At 38.3% G+C, this 24509-nt stretch overlaps 1 protein-coding gene and 1 long non-coding RNA gene across 2 annotated transcripts in view; both read right to left on the reverse strand.

Moving 5' to 3' along the window:
* The window catches only part of PCCA (propionyl-CoA carboxylase subunit alpha), a 191709-nt gene that overhangs the window by 42709 nt on the left and 124491 nt on the right, over positions 1-24509 (reverse strand). Inside the window, exon 15 of the mRNA XM_042811087.1 lies at positions 10398-10451. Within this exon, the coding sequence (XP_042667021.1) occupies positions 10398-10451 (54 nt within the window). The remainder of the gene's footprint in view (positions 1-10397; positions 10452-24509) is intronic.
* Positions 2799-5520, reverse strand: LOC122156378. Its single transcript, XR_006167465.1, has 2 exons — positions 5461-5520; positions 2799-4021 (listed from the first exon to the last, which is right to left on the reverse strand). It is a non-coding gene; the product is annotated as an uncharacterized LOC122156378 (long non-coding RNA).

The following is a 24509-nucleotide window of genomic DNA, read 5'->3' on the forward strand; positions in this document are numbered from 1 at the left end:
ACCAACCTGCCCGAGCTCTCTTGAGTCTCGAAGCCTTACAGTACTACCAGTGCACTCTGCTACATGGTTATGTTTCCATCACAAATGTGCAGCCTTCTTTAGATTAGACATGGAACTTCTGACCTCTCTTCGTCTGGATATTCCTGAGAATAGACACTCAAGCTACTGTAAAGAATGATTCAAACCTGGAATTGCTTGTCCTGATTTTCTCTGTCTACATTACCTCTGCATCACTGCCCTGTAATGCCTTAGGGGACACCTCAGAGATACTCAAAAGCCAACTGGACACAGCCCTGACCGCCCTGCTCTAGTCAACCTGCTTTGAACGGATGGGTCCCTTCCAGCCTCAAACATTCTTCGACTCACTAAAATGCCACTCTGGGCTCTCCAACAGCATGAGTACATTTGTACAGTTAGTTCACAAGTAACACTGCACTTCTATTTAGCTACTTAAGATAAGTTAGGAAACACTATTGTTCTAGATTCTAATCTTGCCTGCAACACGGCAAGAAAAATACTAAGCATAGATAAACGCTGCCTCTTTTACATCTTGAGATGTTGCTCAACTTCCCTGACGTGTAAAGTTTGCTTTACAGGAAGCACTAGTACAGTTTGTGCTCCGCAGAAGCCACCACTTCATACCATAAAATAGGATATTCCCACCTTCAAATACTCCTTTTCTGAGTCACTGTGTCAAAAAACAGGCTGTGGGACAGATGCCTTCCAGGACATAGCTGTGATCTCCCTAATGCTGTGTCCAGATCTGGCTTTGGTACAGTGACCACATTGGGTTGTTCTCACTGAGTATTTGTTAAATGTTAACAGTGGGCTTGGACCTTAGAAGATTATGGGAGGAAAAAAAAAAAACAACAAAATAACACAAAACCCTCACTAAAAAAAAAAACAAGGAACACCCATAGACTAGTAACAGCACACTAACATAAGTAGTTTAAAACTCAAACATCTTTGTTTTTCCTCATATGAAGACTGACATCAAAGAAAGTGAAAGTTGGTTCTGAGGGCACTTCAGGAGAAATTACCCTGAAGCAAGGAGGAAAACGAGTTAGCAGAGGAAACACAGGAGATTACCACACCTTTCCTACCCACCAGACTTCGGGGCATGATGGAATATTCCCGTGTCTCATTCAGCTCTGCTGTGCCACATACGCTCTTTGGCACAGGGGCATTTTGTTTTCACTGTTCTTAACAATAGTGCGGGCTTTTCCTTTTCATCTGCATCGCCCTGACCTCCCTTTTTTCCCCTCCCTCCCCCCAATCAAACAATTATCATCAGATGCAGGAAGAACCTTGTTGTGGTTCTGCTGCTCATAACACAATTTGCTATGCTAATACTTCCTGTGCACCCTGCCAACATGGCACCTCTCCAAGACACAAGAATGGGGTTTGGGAGATGGTCACACAAGCATGATATTTCCTACAACTGCTCTGCCCTTCACCTTCTTTCGCCTCACTATGGGCAAGGGCTATAAATATCAAATGGCATGAATGAAATGAAGATGTAGACTGCCTGTTGCTATCAGTAAGCATGTCTGCAGCAGTGGGGGTAGCTGTCCTTCAGAAGAGCAGACATGCATGAGGTTTTATGTAATTCTCAGTGTACTTGGCACAGAAGAGAATTTCTGTGAAACTTCGGTTTCATTAAAAGTGAACTAAACTGTCTCTACTTGGTATATTCAGTTTCCTTGTTATTTAGATACAAACCACAGTGAATGATGGGAAAAATATGCAGAGCTACAAAATAGCTATTGAAGACTAATGCTCTATATTACTAGCACTGACTAAACTGTACCCCTATACTATCAGATACATATCAGGGGCAAAGGATGTCTTTGCTTCACAAGAAACAAGAGTCTCCGATGTTCCAGGTGTGGACACCTTCAGCTGAGCTATACAGCTTGCTGATACATAGCAGTTTTTCTGTAGCTTATTCTTATTCTCATGCTTGCCTTAAATGCTGCTTACACAAGGTGAAAATTAGTATCAGATTAACAGCAGTAACTCCCTTCTCAACCTAACCTGTATACCTAGCAAAAATAGATAACTACTCCTAAAAACCTTGACACAAGAAATGCACAAGAGAAGCAATCTAAGAACAGCTGAAGGAGACAAATACAGCAGAAAAAAATAAGCAAAACAAGGACTAGAAAGAACAGATGAAATATCAGAATGAAGGACCTTTGGGTATAGCATAAAATCAAGTAATATAAGCTTTTGCGATGAAAACAGGAGGATTGAACTTCGTATTGCTTCGTGTAAAGCAATAAATTCTATCAAAAGACACAATATAGAACAGCAGAAGCAGATAAGTTTAAAGACAGTACTGAACACATTCTTCCACAACAGGTTCCACGACAGGTATCCAGAATGAGGAAATGAAATCAATTTTAGTTAAGGTAAGAGATGAAAGGCAATAGTTTCAGGCATGGGAACAAAACAGTATGGAACACAAGGAAAAGACAACTCATTGTACAGTGGTGGCATCTAAAGTCTCATACCAGCATCCTACCTGCTTCAAAGTGTATGGCAGTGTGTTAAATTTGACCTCTGATATGGCCTCAAAGTTGACCTTTTTCCTCACTAACAGTCCTATCAGTAGAAATATTTTATCTCACAAACAGCCAAAATGTAACAGAACAGAAAAAAAAAACAAAAAACCCACAAACCAAAAACAGTTATTACATCAGTTTGTGAATTTAATTACACACCCTACTGTTTACTCATCTTTTGTCATGTATTCCGGTGCTTTAACAATGGGAAAACAAAATTGACAAAGACAATTTACAGGAATCTCTTTATTTGATCTTAGGATGCAACCCACAGTAATTATGAGCAGCGTGTGGCAATATTTTCTCTATTTAGGACAGGAAGTGAAAAATACCAAACACATCTAAAATTGCATTAGGGATTTATGTAGACAGAAGGTAATTACACAAAGTGGACTTTGGCCAAGACTCTCAGAATGTGAAGCAATCTCAGAACCTTGTGGAAATTACCATGGGATCTTTAGTGATAAGTGGGCGAAATCTCTGTTTAAATTGTCAAAAAAAAAAAAAAAGAAAAAAGGAAAAAAAAAGAAACTCTACACCTTTTCTAACAGCACATTGACCCTATGGCACAATGAATGACAGCAGCAGCACACTCCAAAATTCGATGGCACAGCCAATACACCGGTGGAAAAACAAAAACAAACTAGCAAGTAACAGCAACAAAACAGAAGTACGGGCATTTAAAAACAGAGCAGGAATAGACACTTTGAGTGTTTTACATGCACGGAATCACTTGCTTCCCCCTCTGACTAATTTATTTCAGATTAATAAGAGATCCTTTATCTTAGGTCAGTGCTATGACAATGGAAGCATGCCAATGTAACCTTCATTTTCTTAATTAGCATTTAACAAGAAGTTTGTCCTCCTCTAGAAATATTTCCTTCCATAAGGAAGAATAACCTTGAACAGAAGATAAACCTAAGCCAACGAGAGGAGGAAAATGAAACCAAAGCTCTGATGTATTTACATAGCTTTAAAATATATTTGTTTACATACCCCTGAAGTTTAAATAAAATAGATCCGAGTAAAAAATGACTTCATTTGCCAGAAGCAAGCACAGCACTGTATCTGTATGCATAACTACTCCAGGGAAAACCAGCCACAAAGAATGTCCCTCTTTTACACATGCTTCCTACCACGGACCATGTGGCCCCGTAACTCATTGTTTATCCAGACTGGAAACAAAAATGCCACTAAAAAGCAATCACAAGCCAGATGGCCAGTTTCACTAATCTGACCCTATTTCTTCCAAGCAAATCTAGTCAACTGTTACAACACCGATGCCCCAAATAATCCACCATTCCTATAATACTTAGATTTGCATATTTAGGTTAGAAATGCCAAACGTATCTGCATTAAGATTTTCCCCAGTAAAACAATGCTTTGTCATAAAATCCATCGCGGAGATGACTGCAGCTCTTGAGCCAGCCGTGCCCACACATTGACAACTTGCTCTGTGGAAGCACATGGAGAAAACATTCTGATTAAAGCCCACCTCTATAGCTGCAATGCGTTTGGAAGTTTCCTTTTACTCTACTTAAACCCGTACGTAAAGAGTGACAAATGCAAAGATTCTCTCTGTAGCCACCCCCATGATAACAGATGACAAGACGCAGCACAAGCTTCATCTCTTGCTAATTAAACGAATCAATTAAGAGACTATTGTTGCAACTGTGGAACTGCTGTTCTATAGCAGCAATAACAACCCCACAGGGAGGTCTTTTACTACATTAAAATGCTGTCCTCCACAACTCCATTTGATATTATTAGAAACAGTTATTTGTGTCTTGCTGTCATATTAGTAGCAAAGGCAAATTATGGAAATATGCAGACCAGAATGGTCCCAGTATGAGATCAGGTTTGGTTTTCAGCCTCCGAGGGAACAATTGCTGAAATTCCAAAGTTCCCTAAAGTTCTTTAATGGAACTGATAAATCCATCAGCGCAGCATCCATTTAGATTCTAGGTAAGGGTCACATATTTGCATACTTTCCTGCTAAGCTGATACAATTCCACTAGATAAATTATCATATTAAGTTTACCCTCCTGAGTTAAACTGATGGAGTTCAAAATTGTTTTCGATGGTTGTCATTAATCGCTGTTACATCCTAAATGCTCACTTTGAAATCTAATTGTGCTGGTGTACCCAGGGTCACATTAATAGCATTTTTAATGTTAAATCTTTGTTAAACATGCTTATTTTACTGATATTACCACTGGAGCCTAGAAGACTAATGAGAAACAAAGTATATTTATTATCAATAAAAACTTAATTTAAAATGTACATTCAGAGATTTAAATTAGCTTTACTAACTTCATCGTGCCTTTCTTTCATTAAGATCCCTGGTTAAGCTTCATAGTCACATAAATTAATACCTCCTAAACAGTTCTTGGGTATATGCCAAAGCTTCAGCTATCAAAAAGCTCTTTAAAAACACGGGCTACACATATGTTTATTATTTGTCAGTAGACATCTTCAGAAAAAAGCACTACGTCTTCACTACGATGTAACAGTCTTCATACAGTTAAAAAACAAACAAATACTTTTTTCTCAGACAAAGCAACTGATAATTTTTTGCAACATCACTAAATCTTTGTCTACCAAAGGGAATCACTTGAGTTACACTCGGATAACCTATAACTTGTGTTCCAAGAAGTTACAAACAGCTTAATCAGCCAAGCTCAATCCCTGTCCTTAAAGTGCTACCAGGCTGATTGAGAAAGAAAATTGTCAAAGGATGTATGGAAAAATCAGAAACCCTTATTTTTCCATTTGCTTGTTTGATATGGTGAGGTATAAGGTGCTTAATTTGTTATATGCGAAGAATGCTGTAGTACAGACAGCACACACTGTACAACTCACACACATGAACAACATCCTAGGGAATTCTCACCTGTCTCTGATGTGATCACACATCTTCTCTGCAAATTAAAACTTTAATTGAAAACAGAAGAAAAAAAAAAAACAAGATTAAAAATGAATAAATAAAATGAAAACCATTTAGAACATCAATGTAAAAAACCCACTTCTAGCCATCCTGCAACCTAGGACTGCATCCGCATTGGGGCACACAGGATCCATGTGACTGAAATAATACAAACTTCTGATTTAAGACATGGAAGCAAAATTCAGAAATAACTCCAAGCACTTTTTTATTTCTCCTTCCAATGGAATCCAAAGGAAGAATCCCAAAACAACCTAAGTTATGACATGGCATTTGGTAACTGTGGTATTTCTAAATCTTCCAGGTCCCTTTGAGAATTTGCTTCCAACTGTCAGCTTTGACGTATCCTCTATACTTCATGCTTTAAAACATACGAATATATAACAGAATTAAAATGAGAAGGGCATGTGTAGCTGTACCATCCACGTTATCATCCACATCCCATGAGTTGGAATAATTTTCACTTCCCAGACCTAAGGATGAACCTAAGCATCACCTAAGCCGAATCCATGCTTGCTGCATGAAATATCCACTTTCTGCAGAACACTGCAGAAGTTTCTAGCCTGTTTTCAGGATTCTTCCTGTCTGTGTTCAAAAGGAAATTTCAGAAGTTAATGCTTCCAGAAGCAACTGTCCATTTTTCCTAGTGACACATTCTGCATTGTTGTAAAAGAGAAAGAAAAAAAGGATGAAACTGTCTCAAAGCTGATGAGACTATATAAAGACTGAAAGTTCCAGGACAATTTGTAAGCCTCAGTAATGGGACAGAGAATGTGGAAGCTTACTGCTGAAGCAAGAACAGACAAGTCATTGCAGTTGGGAGAGTGGTACAGGAAATCAGCAATGAGAAGTAACTAAGCTGTAGCTCCTAGGTAACCCTAGATGCATAAATGATGAATGTGCAATAACCCAGGGAGCAAAGGCAAACATTCTGGGGAATGCCTGAACGTAAAGCTCTCCATTTCTTTATGGGCAATATACCTAATCCTGATTGTTTATGAAGCATCCTTCTGCTAACTTATCTGGAAGCAGTTCAAGTACAATCAAAAAGTCATTAATTTTCAGTGATTATTACTGTACTAGAATGTATGCCAACAATGCTAAAAAGCATGGCTTGGGATTGACCAGGACTAATTTTTCAAAATAGAGTTCTCAAACTAAAGTTGCAGACCCAGCAGGAGTAGGGTGGGGTAAATCACTAAATACTTAGCAGGTCCAGAAAATTGTAAGCACAGTATTAACGGGCTGATATTAATCATATGACAGCATAAATTTCCACAGCAAAACTTCTGACGTTTCGTAAATCGAACATGGCAAAAAACACCAAATCATCAGGAATGACACTGAAGCAATGGAAAAATCTCCAGTGAGAAGGCTGGACCAAGAAAATGTGTTATGGAACTCAGAAGTACCTAAAAATGGCATGATTACTAGGCCAAAACAGTTAGATTTCATTCTACATGGGTTCCCGCAGCATCTTCACTACTGAAGAGCATTGTCAAGTAACACTGTTGCACTGAGGGACCTGGTTGAGTGAGGAAAATATTGCTGGTAGGTGAATGGTTGGACTGGATGATCTTGGAAGTCTTTTCCAACATAGGTGATTCTATGATTCTATGAACATACTAAGAAACACAACTAACATCTGTCACATATATGTTCTTTCACTGTTCCCTCACAGGAATGTTGTAATGTTCTACATTGAAGCTCTGATGTTTTAAAACAGAAAGTCAGAAAAAAAAAAAATAAAACAAAACACCACCATGAGCAGAGGATATTGAGAAGCATTTATCACTGCCTGGGACTCTTTCTTTTGAGGGAAGTGTTCCACTAGGCACCAGAGCACTGCTGCCAAGCATGTCTTCAGCCCATAAGTGACACTGATGTAGCGTATGTGATGGAGCCAGGCCACTCACTATCTGTGCACAAGAAAGCATTTCTTTTCTTGAAATTCTGCACAGAGGACATTACACATACTCTAGAATAAATTTAATGCTTCCATAAAAATCTGCAGTTTTCTGTATACTTGCAGCTTTCTTTGTGTTAACGGCTGCCTGCCCAGATTTATTTTATTGCTAAGTCCAGCTGACAGAGGCATGAATAATCAGAAAAGATCAGTAAAACAGGAGAAATATGCTGCCACATTAACACAAGCATTTACCCTACTGTCTATGTTTACCCTATGTTATGCAGCAGAATTCATACTAAGCTGTCATTTTTCTGCAGCAATGTAGGGTTCCCTTTTTTTTTTTTTTTTTTTTTTTTTGTCTTTCACCCAGCTACGTGAAAGAGCAACGATGCTTCTAATAGACAAACAAACGTTTCACTGTTTCACTTCTCTTCAGAGTATCAGCTGGCTTCCCAAAGTGGAGGCTTGTGTTTCATCAAAAACCAGTAGCAGAACTGTTTCTACAGATCAATGTCAAAAAACCAAGTGAAACCATTTATCTAAGCTGAAAGTCTCTTGACCTGCCAAGTAGCTTGCAGCTGATCAGCTGGTGCATACACTAAGTAATGCCACACCAATGGCATCAAATTTGTCCTGTCACAAAAGTAACTCAATGCTCATAGCTATCCCCAGTGTTTCCCACTATGAAAAAAATGACCAGAGCAATAACTTTATAAACAGTTTACCATGTGGATGGCAATACATCATGATAATAACAAGAAAACAGAGTTTCTTGCTGCTAAATATTCCTTTCTCTATCTTGACTGCACTTCCATGTTAGTAAATGTTTAGTAAGAAATATATAATGGAGAGTCCAAAATGTAGTTCTAAAACCTTTGTTCAGGGTAATATCTTTCATTTGACAGAACATTCACATTTGTGCATATGTGCACACATACGTGCAGGTGCACAAATAGATTGGATGGATCCATATTTGTGGGCAATTTGTAGAGATTGTTGTTGTAAGGAAAACCATTGCTTCCTACCCATCACAAAAGCTGAGAGGTTTATGTTGAAACCAAGAGAGCACAAGGATGTTAAAGGTGCAAAGGACAAATTATAGAAAGGAAAGGGACTCAAGGGGGAGAAGGAAAAGGACCAGGCTAGAAGACCCGATATGTACTCAGGTGAAGATTCTGGCTTGGATTCTGTAGGAAAATTGGTATCAGAGCAAAACCTAGGAAACAGACTCACTACTGCACGTCTATCCTGCTCACTCAAGTTCTCTCTTCGGGTATGATCAGCAGGACATACACATAACTTATATTAAGTCAGAAATCTTGGACAGAGTAATACAAAGTGGTTTTTTTCTTAGTTTTTCTTAAGAATTTTAGTTATAATCATACACTTGATTTCACAAAATTAGAAGGATCCAATAAATATGGCATGGGCTAGCCAGTAAGACCTGACAAATATTATAATCCACCAACAGTTTCATTTTTAATTTTACAAAGTCAAAAGCAAATCAAAACTGTACTCTCTTCTGTCCTTTTCTTTCCTGTTGTACAACGCCCAGCACAAGAGTTATAGTCCATAAGTGGAACTCCAAGTCACTTTTTAGCATACGAATACAGAATGTTTTTACATCTCACTTAACAACAAATTTTATTTTTAATGCCACTAACAAACATCTCATCAGAATTTTCCCAGTGCTACAGCACCACTTTTGGAGTTCAATTACATTCTTTTCAGTATCTTCTTACAAAGATGCAATATGTTTGTATCTTACCTACTTGGGAATAATTATTTTCTTCTCACCCAAGCCTACCAGATCAGTCAGCCAGCAACAATCTTGTGTATGCAAAACTTATCTTTTATGTTTTATTTGTAATTGATGCTCTGCTTGATATTGAATAAGACATAAATAAGTGTATGTGCATCAATATACATACTCAAAAAAGCAAAAAACATTAGAAGCACACTTCATCTCTATAAAACACACAAGGAAAGATGTTGTCTCCAGTTTACTCTTGCCACATTATACGTCCCCAAAAATGGCTACACAGGACTTGTAGAAGAATCAATCATAAGTAGAATGAAAGCATTATCATACTCAATCTTAACTTGTATTTGTTTGAAAGTTACAGTGCATGAAGATGCCAGGATTAACTTCAAAGGAGAACATTTTGTTCCTGGGCTTTTCACTGTCAGAATCACTACTGGGAAGCCTATTGGCAGTAATCAAGACAACTTACTTTAGAGGATACTTCAATGTTATTTAATTTTCAGAACTATCTTTAGGTGCCTGAGGAACTTTAAAAAATTCAATGGCAGCATATCAATCATGCAAATGATAGAACTGGATTCTCCTTCAATCACATTTATGTTTATAAGCACCCGTTACCTAATACCTTTATTTCTCTTCCATATAACAGCAAGTGAGAAATCTAGTTTATTGTCAATTTTTGTCAAATGGTGAAACTCTCCTCAGGAAAAAAAAATAAAAAAAATAAAAAAATAAAAAAAATTAAAAAAAAAAGAACAACTAGGAGCACATTTGCTTAGAGTGAGAAAAAGTCATAGTACTTTGCATCAATAAGTAGTCTTTGTATAAGACAGTTACAGGCATGCCTTCGGTATGTGAGGGTGCATGGTACAGTGAAGCAACAGAAGTAGCAAGATTGGTTTTGATCCTGATGTGGATCAAACGTGAGTATCTTGCAATAAGCTTACAAGTATATATTCAGCTACTTTTAAATCCACTGTAAATGAATCACAGGCAGACTTGAATCAATTGAAACGTGCAGTGCAGGTACTGTGCATCATGCCTTGGAAGATATCTTTAAAAATCTACCTAAATTGAGCTGTTAGGCTCAGAATGTTTATACATAATGCCAACCTTCACAAACGCAAGCTTAAACACGTTGCCAGTGCTATTCACTTATCTTCTGTTTACTGTTTACCAACATAACTCTTGACAGTAGTTATGTGTACTTACCACTGTGCCTAGAAATTGAATGCTTGTCTTTCCAGATGCATCCCGAGACAGCCTCTGGGGGAAAAAAAAGAAACATCGTAAAAACTGATTAGAAGCTTCTCAAAAATTCTATTTTATTTGCATTCTATCACTGCAAAGTAATAAAAACTGAGTACAAAAGACTATCCATAAAGCAGACTAAACATAACCATTTCCTTTGAGATTTTCAGTAACAGAAGTCTAACTCATACTTCAGTTCAGATTTTGCTTTTGTTTCAGTCAACTCAGTAAAACCTACTTAGAAAAGCAATGAAAACAAATACGACCAAGTACAAGGCAGAACAACCTCAGGCTTGCAGAGAGATGAATGCTATGGCTTCTGCCATCTCTAAGTTTCTGATTCTGTGTTCTTGGTGCCTGCAGTATTATATTTATTATCTGCCAATGAGAGACTTTTTAAACTCTTTTTAAAGTGTGAACTTATGAAACGATGAAAAAATGACCTTATGAAACATCTGGCTACATGCTATGGTTCAGGAGTTGGCTGAAGCTATTAAACAGCCTTCAAATCTTACCACCAGTCAGCCACGATACAACAGAAAGGAACTTCTATTGATTCAACACAGTGTTATCCATAATGTATACACATCAAACTCAGAAAGAATTCCTTCTTTTTGTGAATCATCCCACTCTTCAACGCAAAACGTTTTTGCTCTCCTTTTCCTATTGCAATTAAGTTACCATACATAGAGACCCAGAATCATAGCCTTAGTCATGGAAGGCAGACCTAACGCTTACACAAAGACACACATACATCCAAAAACAGATTGATATGGTGGGTATTAAAATGCCAACAAAGAGCCACACTGACATCTTCAGCATTTCACAGACCACAAATCCTAGCAATAGGGCTGCAATTTCCTTAGTCTGGTACCCCAGGTAGAACCAAACATACCCAATTCACTCAGAAATGATGCACATCTAACCCAGTCTTAAAACCTTCCAATTGCAGAGATTTTACAGTCTCCCTATGCAGTTCTCAGCATCTTCATCATTCTGTGCTGCAACTGCAGAACACCATTTCTCCTTTTCTTCGTTACAGACAGGATTATTCTGTATCCTTTTACATCTACCTTTCCAGGTAGGCAAAGGGCCGTTATCATGACTCCTTCTAGTCTGGTCTTCTCTTGACTAAGAGAGGAAATGCTATGCAATAGCTAGATATCCACCTACAGGAGTTTCAACAGCAATAAATTAAATTCTAGTCCATTTTTAATAACAGTGCAAGTTCCTCAGCTACACTTTATTAAGTAATAATTACTATGGCCAAAACATGCTCACTTTTTGACTTAACAGGTCTCACACCGACACTGCAATCTGCACAATCATATGAAAACAAAGGATGATCTGCCAAAGCCTGACATATTTTAACAATAATGATTAATGGAATGGAAAATATGGGAAATAAAATTTCATACAAAACCTGACGTTTACTTTTATAAAGGAAACAGGAATATACACTTTTCCCACAGTCTAGGATAAACACAATCAGGTTTTGGAAACCACAAAGAAGAACAAAGTACCGGCTGCCTACAATGAATGAACCTCATGCCAAAACAAACAAGTCCCAATCACTTGATAAGCTGTCAGAAAATGGCAAGCCGAAAAAAATTAAAGGATTTAATTTCTTTTTTTCCTGGAATGCCCTCCAAGCTCGTTAGAGTTCTGTCACTTATTGTGCTACCCTTTTGTCCACTTTCAAGGGTCATTAGAGACCTTTTCATGTCCTAATAAAAATTCCATTTTTTTGGCCAAACTCCCCATCACACAGAAAAACACAACTTAAAAACACGACACAAATGAAACGAAAAATAGAGTCTTTTTGTCATTCTCTTTAAAGGTTTCTAAGTAAAGCCAGGTAATGCGACGACCTATTTTCCATAACTAAGAATCAAACCATGTAAGTGTTTCCTCACGCAAATTGTCTTTACAGCCAAATAAGCCAGCAAGTCCTCTCAAAACTAATTTAGCAAACTGTGGGTTATATATAAAACAAAATATATGTATCAATTAGGCACCTTCTAAAAGTAGTAGCAAGACAAAGTTATAAAACAGCCTTTTTGCTGGTCTGACACAGCTGAAGTGCTGTGGTACCACCGTACAGTGAATCATCACTGCTGTTTACTGTGTCCAAAACAGATACACTGCATTCAGTCACCAATACACTGAGAGTCAGTGTGGGCACTAAAATCCATCTCCTTGAATTAACAGCCACTACAAAAAATATATATAATAATAATGGGGAAAGGGAGGAAAACAGTTAACAAACACAGAGGAGAAAAAGAAGTTTTCCTTCTGGGTGTCTTTCAAAAAAAAAAACAAGAAAGAAAGGTAGAGAAATTCTGCAAGTCACAAAACATATGTTACACCAAGACCAAAAAGAAAATTGCCAGGCTTTTGAGAAACGTATTACAAAAGAAATCAGCACATTATCATAATTAATGTTTCAAATTACAGTTGTAAATAAATTTCAGCTGTTAGATGTGATTAGGTTTTTTGAAGCATATTGAAAGGAGTTATTTCTGTTCCACTGGTGGGCTTGTGTTTCTGGGATTTGTAAATGTAATTGATGTTTTCAAGAAAATGAAAGGACATGGTTAACAATTATTCTTTTATTTTCCACCTCTTTAGAAAAAGGACCGGTCTCCAGTTACTCTTGTTAAGTTAGATATTTACATATTCTATACCTCATAATAGATGGTTTCATATTGCATGTGATAGCAGGAAAGTAATCAAATAGAGGTAACATAAGAGAATAACTAATTATACGTACTGCCATTGTTTTCCTAATAAATTGCAAATTATTTACTAAGAGGTTTACACCAAAAAGCACAGGAAGTCAGCCACTTGAACAAAGACAAAACAGCACTGTATGTTCACCTGGGAGTACAGTAAAATTACATAGCCAATATCAATTACATGATCTTAGACATAACTGATACTCTTCTGGTTCATTCAATTGACTGATTTCAGACTATCTCAATTAGCATAACATGAATTAAAAGTATATTTTTTTTTCCTTATTGGACATGAACAAGCTAAATCTAATCTGGAAACAAACGAGATCACAACTTGAAAAAAATCCATCTGTAGCCTCAAAGCTGTCAAACGGGTCCGAGTGTTACATAAATACGATACGTATTTTTACACACAGGTTAGAGTATGTAAAACTGCATCTGCTACGTATATACAAACAACATGCTTATGTATGCATGTAAAAACAGGCAAATGTACACAATCGTATTGTGTTTGATTTTCCTGCCCTAAGTGTGTGCTATCCCACAGTCATTTCGCAAACAATCATTTTAATCTGTAAATCCCAGTAAATTACCAGAGGTTAGTGTGATATTACTTTAAATTCTTCTGCTTTGCCATAGAAAATTATTTCCACTTAGCTGAGTATCAATGATCTATTCATCGTAAGATGCAGTGGGGTTACAATCAGCTTTGCATTAAGCCCACAGTGGATGAGCACTTTTAGATAAAAACGATAATAACCTTTACATGAAGAAGGATAAAGCAGCTCAGACAAATATAAAATATATATATTATTGAAAGAGATTCCAACCCGACACAGACATCATTAAACAATAACAAGAATTCAGTATTTTTCACAAATCTTCTGTTATCTTGGGCTATCTCCAAGCTATTTGATGGCAGCAGCTGCAGGGAAGAAATGGTATCAAAACAAAGAAACTGAAATAGACCAAAAGCAAATTTTTGCTTTGGTTACAAATCAAAAAGCAACGTGTCAACTCAAAATGAATATTCACTGGCAGGAAGTAACACACTGAAGTTTCCCAAACACATCTATCTTCAGCTACTATATGCTACTGTTACTGGCTGAAAGTAAAACTGGAGACCGCTTGTTGCAGAAAATGCAAAGACTGTCATAATCTTTTTTGCAATTTTTTCAAGTGGTGGCATATCTACATGACATGTCAGACAACATGTATCAGATAATGCAGAGCAACAACAAAAAATCCCAAACCCAGACAACACGCTGATAAGTGCCTAAAATAATTCCAGAAGATTACTGACAAAAATTTGAGTGAAACTGTGTTTTCCCAGCACAGTTTTGTTTTTCAAAATGCAGAGCTTCTTCCAACACCTACTGCTTAACATCAACTGCTTGCTACCAGAAATTCTGAATGCCTTACGATACAAATTTTAAGGGGGGAATTCTACTCACATTTTAAATGGTACCTGAAACTTCAGAAAGGTTCAATTTTATATATACATACATAAATGTATATATATATCCCCCACAATTGAGAAGGTGTAAAAACATGTGAAAATGCAGTATTTTATCCTCTAAAGTTATACTATATTCAGCTGATAGTAACTCATTATTTTGTGCATATGAGGGTGTCTGAAATGCTCCACCATCCACCTGTGTCAGTCCAATCTTTGGAGTTCCATGGCTGGAAAAGAGAGGAGGAGAAAGCAGAAGTAACTGTGAAATAATCAAATCTACATTTTGTCAGAATATCAAGATAAGTTTGGCTTTATTCACCTTATTTTCCACCTTCCCTTAGAACCTTTACAGAAAACAGACCTTCATTTTCAACGCTCCCTTCCCATAGTATAAAATCCCAGCCCACAGATAATCTCAAGGGAAGTTCCGCAGTTTCAGAAGAGTAAAACCTGACCTGAGAAGTCATGCAGCAATAGCGGCCCTTCCTGCAGCCTCCTTGCATGTTCTTCCATCTCTTACAAAAAGGTCAGGACACTGGATAGCATATCTACAAGCAGACTAGTAATGGGACTAAGCTTTCTTGTACTTTGAAGACTGCACTGCACTGTACATTCATGAAATGTGCAGTCTAGCAAGCCTTTCCACTTAAGGGATCTCTCTACTTCTACCACAACCTAGTGCTCTCTACTGGTGGTGCCATTTCCTCCTTTTACTGCGGTAAACTACAGGTGAAAACTTAGCTGGATTTTGTGTGCTGCTCTACTCCTAGCCATTATCAGTTTAAGATCACACTTCAGAATAAATGGAGCCTCAGTTTACTGTTCTTCCTCGGGGCACGTCCACACTTTTCAGCTTCATACAAGGACAGCAGTCACTCAGCAGGGAATGAGATGACCAAGATTTCTAAGACTGGCTTAAATAGTACTATTCTTCCCCTTTACAAGGGATTCTTCCAGGATGCTAAGATATTGGCCTCTCCTTGCACCTGTTGTGAGCTACTTGATTCCTTTTCCAAGGACTAAATAGAACCCACACTCAAACAGTCCAAATACAGATGCCAAGCACAACACGGATGGCTTACAAGGTACCAATTCATACAGAGGAACTGCACCTTCATAAATGTACCGGACTACAAACTTTAAAAGTAATGTTCTCTTAATGCCTGAGATTCAGTTGCAGTAGGCAGCTTAGGAACTTCTCCCATAAACAGAAAAATGGAAAAACAATGTTTCTTTGGGTGATGCCTAATGTTTGTGTTACTTATTACACAATTTTATTATGGGTTTGACATGGAAATGTTTAGTATTAATGCTGCAGCACTGGCTATCATATTTACAAAGAACACCTTCCAACAATGCTCATGCGCTCCCATAACCCTCTGACAAAGGTAGGTGTTACAAAGCAGAGGATGATAGGCTCAAAAAAAATAGTAATGTTGCTATCTAAAACTACACAAAGGGAAGACTGTTTACTTGGTGTCCCTAAAGAATTAACATGAAAGACATTTACTCCAGCCCAACATTTACTCCAGATATTCACATTCACACTACTGAGAAGAGTTTGGTTCTCCCTAATTTCTGGTGTTACTACCTTAAATCGTAAAATTAGTTAAACTTTTAGGAGTATTATCTTCATCTGACTCACTGTGGTATGTTCTGCTCTCATCAGGGATGCTGTGCAGGTACGTTGTGATTTTTCCTCTGATGATATTGATCATGGCTCCGAGATTGATCCAAAGTCCTTTCTCACTCTTCCATGTCTTTTTCCCTTTGCTCTATGAACATATTCCCATGTTCAAGAGAGCAATTTACTGTCCTTTAAGGTTTACATATGAAATTATAAGGTCTGTTAATAACTGAAAACAATGACTACGTCTTGGGACACGTACAGAGTCCTTATATCTATTCATTCTGAATACTGTCTGACATTAAGCTTTAAAGCTCCTTGGAAAAAAGTATGGTATAAGACATGGGGACAACTAACTTTCCTTGATTAACCCTTTGCGTAGCACAGGGTATTACTAATCTCTTTAGATTAAAGAAAGGGAGAACTGTGCTGCTTGTAGATACAGCTTTATTGCAGGAGACCTATCTCTGAACAATTAGTCCCAGAGGGGTTTACAGGGCATAGCAGTTGACTCATTTCCTTCCTGGATGAAAAAAAGAATCATTTTCATGAAAGAATTGTTACATGCTTTTTACCCCAGCTTCTCAATTAAAAAAAAAAATAAAAAATAGAAGGCTGCAATAACCTGTAATCTTGTGATCATTTACTTCCTTGAATTTTCCCCTTCTCTTTACACCTTCTCCATTCAAACCATGGACAAGTGTTGAGTCAGCCCTGAGTTAAACTGATTTGCTTTTTAAAGCAGTTTTTAATACATGTACACTGGTATGACATTAAAGGTTACTCAACCTTTTTTATAGCTTCATGACTCAGGAACTGATCACGCTCCCATCATATAGGCTATATGAACGTTCAGGGATCATTTTAAAAAGCAGCAATTTTAACAATTTTGGCAAATACCAGTGCCAATCAAGTCAAAATAATAATATTTGTTTTAATATACATTACTGATAATCTCAGCAAGAACCATCATGGCTATCTCTTACATAAGAACATAAGAGCTCTTATGTTCTCTTCCTCTACAATTTCTGGAAATAAAGGATGAAGTGGTACAATTACTAACTTTCTTGCACATAATTTTTCACAAACCCAGCAAGATCAATGACCTAATAATTACTTACAGCAGATCACAGAATCACAGAATCGTAGGGGTTGGAAGGGACCTCCAGAGATCATCGAGTCCAACCCCCCTGCCAAAGCAGGTTCCCTACACCAGGTCACACAGGTAGGCATCCAGGCAGGTGTTGAACATCTCCAGAGAAGGAGACTCCACCACCTCCCTGGGCAGCCTGTTCCAGTGCTCCGTCACCTCACTGTAAAGAAGTTCTTGAGCACATTTGTGTGGAACTTCCTATGCTGCAGTTTCCGGCAGATCATTAACATTCTTCAGAAGAATGCTTATCTCACCTAGGAGATAAGCATTAAATCATGTGTACTGGGCAAGTTTCAGAACTCTTTCTAACTGTAATTTCTCCATGCCCCTTCATCCTTTGGGAAGCATCCACCTTCACCATATACATTATTTGCCACAGGTGATACCAGGACATCAATAATTGTGCTCTGGCATGCTACATAGCTTCAAAGCTCCCTGGCAAAACCTCTTTGCCACAAGTTTACCTTTTTTTTCCCCACCCTCAGTGTTCTCTGTTCTTTTCCTCCCTCAGTCATTTCTACCCAGAAGCAGTATTTTGGAACTGTAACAGATAATTGAATAGGATTGTCACCTTCACGCTTGGTTTTGGTCCAAAAAGCCACAGGAAACATTCAAAATTAATAATGAGAATGGATAACACGTCAGTGAACCCCACCAAATGATGGTATAAGTCTATGCTTTGCCCATGCTTTCAATGCAGAGAGCAGTTCTGGTCCCCACATCTCCAAAAGGACAACAACAGAAATGGGAAATATTCTGAGGGCACCACGCAACAGCAAAGACAGGCTTCTCTGCAACAAACAGCTCTGCAGCACCGAAAGCAGCAACTGAGGGAGAACATGGGCAGTATGGACAGGGATCAACTTCTCATTATCTCTTCCAACACAGGAGTTAGCAGAAATGCAAAGAAGCTGTTTTAGCAGGGGTTTGGACTAGGCGATCTCCAGATGTCCGTTCCAAACCCTACGATTCCGTAATTCTGTGACATTGCCATAGCAATCATTTGGCAACAATAAGACTGAATAAGTAATTTGCCCAAATCTATAGTTCTCTTTCTGAAAACACAGGGAAAGAAGTAACGATAATAATGGTACCCTGATGGACAGACATTAGTATCTTATTATTATTATCATTAGTAAAACTCTGAAACGCAGCAAGGCAAACTACACTGTATTCCAAAGGTTTTGTATCCATCTTTTACCTGGGATATGTGATTGCTTGCTTGTACTTATCTCAAATGCAAAGGGAGCATCAAGTGATGAAATAAAATCCAGTTTCTCAGTATCACATCAACTGATCATTTTTGAGTTTCAAGGCTATGGCTTTGTAAGAATTCAGATGTCTGCCATTATTTGCAAATCATTATGTCTCTCTTCTAGAGGTAACCTAGCAAAAATAATTCTCAATTAATAGGTAAAGGGCAATAGTGGAGTCTGTGGAGTAATCGCACAACACTGAAAAACAAACTAAGGTGAAATCTTCATGTACACTGTTTGCTAAATCTTTCCAAAATTGTCTTCAGAGTTATCATTACCAATGAAGTAATACTTCAGATCAGAAGTCTATACAACATATCGTCATAGATTACATCTGAGATCTCAAAACAGTAAAAAAAAAACAAAACAAAGAAACCAAAAAACCAGATAGACGGATTAAAAAAAAAATAAATACATATTTGAGAAAGTCCCCACCAGTTTGAAGGAAATGAATAGTTGGGCAAAGGCTTTGTTCTCCTATCAGACATTTCCCAGAATGTCAGACATTTCCCAGGAACAAAGACTTCATAATCTGCAGCATTTTTGTTTTTTTGTTATTACAAACAAAAAAAAAATAATCAAAAGAAACATTGTGTTAAAGAAACACTTAAAATTTGTCATATCCCAGGATGTAGAATATTCTTCTCTTGCTGGAATTGGTTGATACAATAAGTAAATTAAATGGGAAAAAAAAAATAAAAATCAGTGGCAATACCAAATTACCCATAATAATGCAAGTAGAGAAAACTCCACTGTTAACGCTTCACCTATTTCATTTACGAAAGCACTTAAAGCCTGACTGATTATTTCAGTTTTACAGGATCACTTTCTTGCTTAGTAACTCCACTACTCTTAACTATTTCTTGCTGTGACTGATAAAGACCTTTTTGTGACAGAGTTTGAGATGTCCAACACAGTCACAGAACAGTTAGGCTGGAAGTGACCCCTGAAAATCAAGTAGTCAAGTTCCCTGCTCAAAGTAAGGCCAATATTGAAGCAATATTGAGCTGTCAGGATTCTGCCTGAGCTCTGTTTATGTCTCTGAATCTCAGTTCAGCATAGGCTGAATTCCCAAAACCCAAAAAAAAACATGAAGGAAAGACATTGCCACTGCTATCATAATGTTGTGTTGCTGAAGCTGCCCAACGTCAAGAGCTTCCCAGGCTCCAGGCAGAATGACTGAGCTCCCATTGAAAGGTGTGAGGCTTCATTAGAGCACAGTGAGAGCCAACAATGTGCCAGGGTGTGTATGATACATGGTAGAGGTACAACTGGTAGCAAGAGAAGGTGACAAGGAATTTATTTTGGCACAGAATCCTTTCGCTGTAGGGACTGTCTGCAAGTAGATGGCACGTAAGTATAGGCTGAGGGTTTGATGATGGGATCAGTAAAAGCAGAGAATTAAACAGAATAATCTCAAAGGGACTGTAAAACAGCACTAAGGGGTTGTAAAATTTAGCCACAGAGGAGGCTCAGAATTTGAATGGTTGCTGGGTTGGCTTTTGAGAACTTGCCCAAATACAAGCAGTGCCAAAGCAAAGAGAGTTTGAGGACCTTCCACCCGAATTTCTTTCCCAAGCAATCTAATCTCCCTGTGCAGAAGGCAGCTACTTGCAACCGAATTGCAGCACGATGTCAAGTAGAGGACTTGTAGCTAGATTAAAGTATGCCTCCTGACTTCTTGGATTATTGTTTTATCTGGAGGTTCCACAAGGTTGTTGTTCATGTGAGGGAATAAAACAAGATGTTCTGCTCTGAGGAAAACCAGCTTATTCTCTTCTCTTCTCCCATCGCCTCCTCAGGGATAGAGATCTAGTATACACAGTTTCTCCTACAGGCATAGGACTCACTGATACACAGCTTTCTTTTGCAAAGTAGAAGGATACAACAGTCCTCACTGACTCCAAATATACCAGCTCTCTGACCTCCAGCCATTGTTACTTTCCAGAATACCATTCTGAAACACTGCTTTCCTCTCCAGTTTCTGTCCAAGCTCTTATAGTTATTTTCCACAATTCGACACCCTCTTTTCAGCTTCTCCTTCACAGAAATCAGTGTTCATTTGTTCTCTACACATTGCTTGAAAGGATACACCACGTTTGAATAGAATCTAAACATGCATTTTAAATCAAATAAGAACCAATCCCTTCAAATCTGAATCCTCAGGAAGACACAGTGTAACCACATAGAATCACAAAAGCATTTCAACTGGGGGGAACACACAAAGATTCACCCTCCATGCAGTGAACAGGCAGACCCGCAGCTAGATCAGGTTGCTCAGAGCCCCATCCAGCCTGACCTTGAAAGTCTCCAGGGACAGGGCATACACCACTTCTCTGGGCAACCTGTTCCAGTGCCTCATCACCCCCACTGTGAAAAACTTTTTCCTTATATCCAATTTAAATCTCTCTTTTTTTCAGTTTGAAACCATTTCCCCTTATCCTATTAGAGCAGAACTTGCTAAAGAGTCTGACCCTTTCCTTCTTACAGCCCTACTTCAGATACATAAATGCTGCTTTCAGGCCACCTTGGAGTCTTCTATTCTCCAGACTGAACAGCCCCAGAGCCCATTCTTGTAGAATAGGTGCTACATCCCTTAGATCATTTTTGTGGCTCTCCTGTGGACATGCTCCAAGAAGTCCACACATCTGTAGTGAGGATTCCACATGTGGATGCAGTGCTCCAGGTGAGGCCTCGCCAGCACAGAGTAGAGGGGCAGCATCACCTCCCTCATGCTGCTGGCCATGCTGCTTTTGATGCAGCCTAGGATACAGCTGGCCTTCTGGGCTGTGAGGGCACATCACTGGCTCATACCCAGCTTACCATTCACCAGTACCCCAACTCCTTTTGGTGGGGCTATGCTCTATCATTACACCCCCCAGCTTGTGCTGATACTGGGGGATGCCTGTACATGCCTATAGACACTTCCCTGAATTTCAACAAAGATAGATTCTAAATTCACAGTATCTCAATTTAAAGCGTAATATCTTTGGAAAAATATATGGGAAATATTTCAGCAAAGTATTTCTGCACACAAAAATTTAATTTCCTTGGTGCACAAAATCTTACCCTTCACAATGTATTTAATTCAGCCTCCTCAAATGAGAGATGTTCTAGTCAAAAGTGGAGAAAATGATGACACACTGATATCAGCTGAGGAATTACTAAAAGTAACAACAACAAAAAAACAACAACAGTGATGGAATCTGCATGCTTCAAGAAATTCTGTGGGGTCTGGCCCTGACGCTCGCCCCTAGAGACCGTATCTGAGAAGCCTCTTGCTCCTGTGATCCAAAGTTTTCATCATTTCATCACCTTCTGTAGCATCCTACGGTTTCACAGTAATCCAAATCAGTGCTAAGCTTTGAAAGCCCTTATCCTGTAAGAAAACAGACCCTGGGTCCCTCTATCATCTGGGGAGCTGGCCAGGCACTCCACAGTGCCCATCTGTGACATGCAGATGGGCTTCCCAGCAAAGGAAACAAAAGCACAAGCAGGGGCTGCTACACATCCTAGCTGTGCCCTGATATGCCCTAGAGAGGCTGCAAGTAGAGCACACACTTCTCCTTAGGCTCTCAGATTTATTCCCAGGACTCCTAGTCTAGAAACAGCTTTAGAAAACCTGCATTTTAAAGTCATAGGTTTTCTTAAACTTCACTGTTAGTGCTGTGCTTTGCTTTTAATGCACACTTTAGCAGGAGAGTGGAAATACAGGAGCATGCTTAATTACTTATTTTTACATGTGCAACAGATACGCAACAATTTGAATGTCTAGACTATAATTTACATAAATACATTTTAAACCAAAACATTTTAAAATTATTTGTTTCCTGCTTTTACACTTAAGTACTTTGCTGGACTGGGGTCAGACTACAGGAATGAACCGAAGGTGCATAAATCAATCCTTCAAAGAAATGTAACGTTCATAAAGACTGTACTTGGTTGAACAAATTTAGAAGAACGAAACCAACTATGAAGAGAAATTAGACTGGCTGAAAATTAATAAAGCACAGCTGGAATTATTCGATTCATCCATATTTGTTGCTTAAATGGCTCTAGGGCTAAGTCTTGCTGAAAGAAGATACTTGAAGACTCAAGGGTCAATTGCTTTTGGAGACAAATTGACCTACAGGAATACACTTGTCTAATTTGGTTCCTGCAGTGGGGCAAGTCCAAAGAAATATCTAACAAAAAAAACAACTTAGATTCCAGTTCCTATAATTTTACATACATATGATAAAAGGTTAATGATAACTCTTAAACTACTGCGATTCTTTACTAAAAGCAAAGGCTTACATGATAACATTGAGAAAGCTACAAAATATGCGCTCATTTCACAGAATCACAGAAACCAAGGTTGGAAAAGACCAACAAGATCACCTAGACCAACCATCCACCCATCACCAATAGTTCTCACTGAACCATGTCCTTCAACACAACATTCATTTCACATTCTGTTGGACAAACATGTGCAGCCAGTTCATTGCATGTTGTTACAGCCAGCCCTGCTGAATTTCATACAATTTGGTCATACTTGGGCTGCACAAGTAACACTGTTGCTTGCTCAGCTCCTGGAAGAAAGCTTATTAAGATCTAACCATCATTAATTCTGAAACTAATTTTATGTGCCAATTCAAATATTTCACTTCTAGTCAACTATTCTTAACTATTATTAACCACTCAGAGGGTGGTGACACACTGGAACAGGTTGTCCAAGGAGGTTGTGGATGCTCCATCCCTGGAGGCATTCAAGGCCAGGCTGGATGTGGCTCTGGGCAGCCTGGTCTGGTGGTTGGCAACCCTGCACACAGCAGGAGGGTTGAAACTAGATGATCACTGTCATCTTTTTCAACCCAGGCTGTTCTATGATTTCATGATACTCAGCTTGCAGTGGGGCCTTCTAAATGCAGGTACCCGTTCTAAATACGTTCTTCTCCTAAGCAGATTTTATATGTTTAAATATTGGTATAATTTCCTCTTAGTGATCAGGGATTTACTTTGTAAAACAGCAGCAGAATGGACCAGTATTAAAATACAAAAAATAAACTGTATAATACTTTTTCTTTTTTAGATACACAAGCCTTGAAGTTGGCAGTAATCAACCAAGAAATCTGCATGCAGTGAAGATTTCACACTCACAGCCCATAGGGACACACACAGTCACAGAACCATAGGGGTTGGAAGGGATTTCTAGAGATCATCTAGTCCAGCCCTTCTCACTAAGAACAGTCCTTGGAAGATACGACCTTTTTTTGTTTTTTCCATCTTAGAGTCTTTCAGTCACAGAAAAAATAACATTTCCATTTCGGTGATAAACAAGGGCTGAAAATGAAAACAAATGCAAGTACTTCACTGTAATTGATCAGAAATCTGATCTCTGTATTACTGATTAACGTATGTAAAACAGGTAATTGTCATATGCAAAAAAAAAAATACTTTAATGATTCCAGAAGGTTGGTTTTTGTTTCATTTTTTCCCTTTTCACTATTTCCAGGATCAACAGAATTTATAAATAAATGATTTCTCAACAAGTACATGAATTTTAATTGGCGTTATTCTCCCCAAATCTACAAGACAGTTAAAAGCATAGCCTTTTGTGTGAAGTTGTTTCCAAACGCATTAGCAGTCAGAAGGAAAGAAAGTATGTCTACGTTATAATCTTCAGATTTTCCTTTTCTTCAAACCATACAGGTTTTGGATGCTTTCTGCATTTTTCCTAAATCACGGAACTAATAGTGTTAAATAAAGGCTTATCGTAAAAGCATGTCACATGGAAGATGCACTGTCCCATGACATTCAACCTGCAAAGGTCGAAAAGTGGAAAAAACACGTGATCCCAA

The sequence above is a fragment of the Centrocercus urophasianus genome, unplaced genomic scaffold (assembly GCF_019232065.1).
Source record: "Centrocercus urophasianus isolate 14NV4802_14NV808 unplaced genomic scaffold, USGS_Curo_1.0 seq_12, whole genome shotgun sequence".
In the NCBI taxonomy this organism is placed as follows: domain Eukaryota; kingdom Metazoa; phylum Chordata; class Aves; order Galliformes; family Phasianidae; genus Centrocercus; species Centrocercus urophasianus.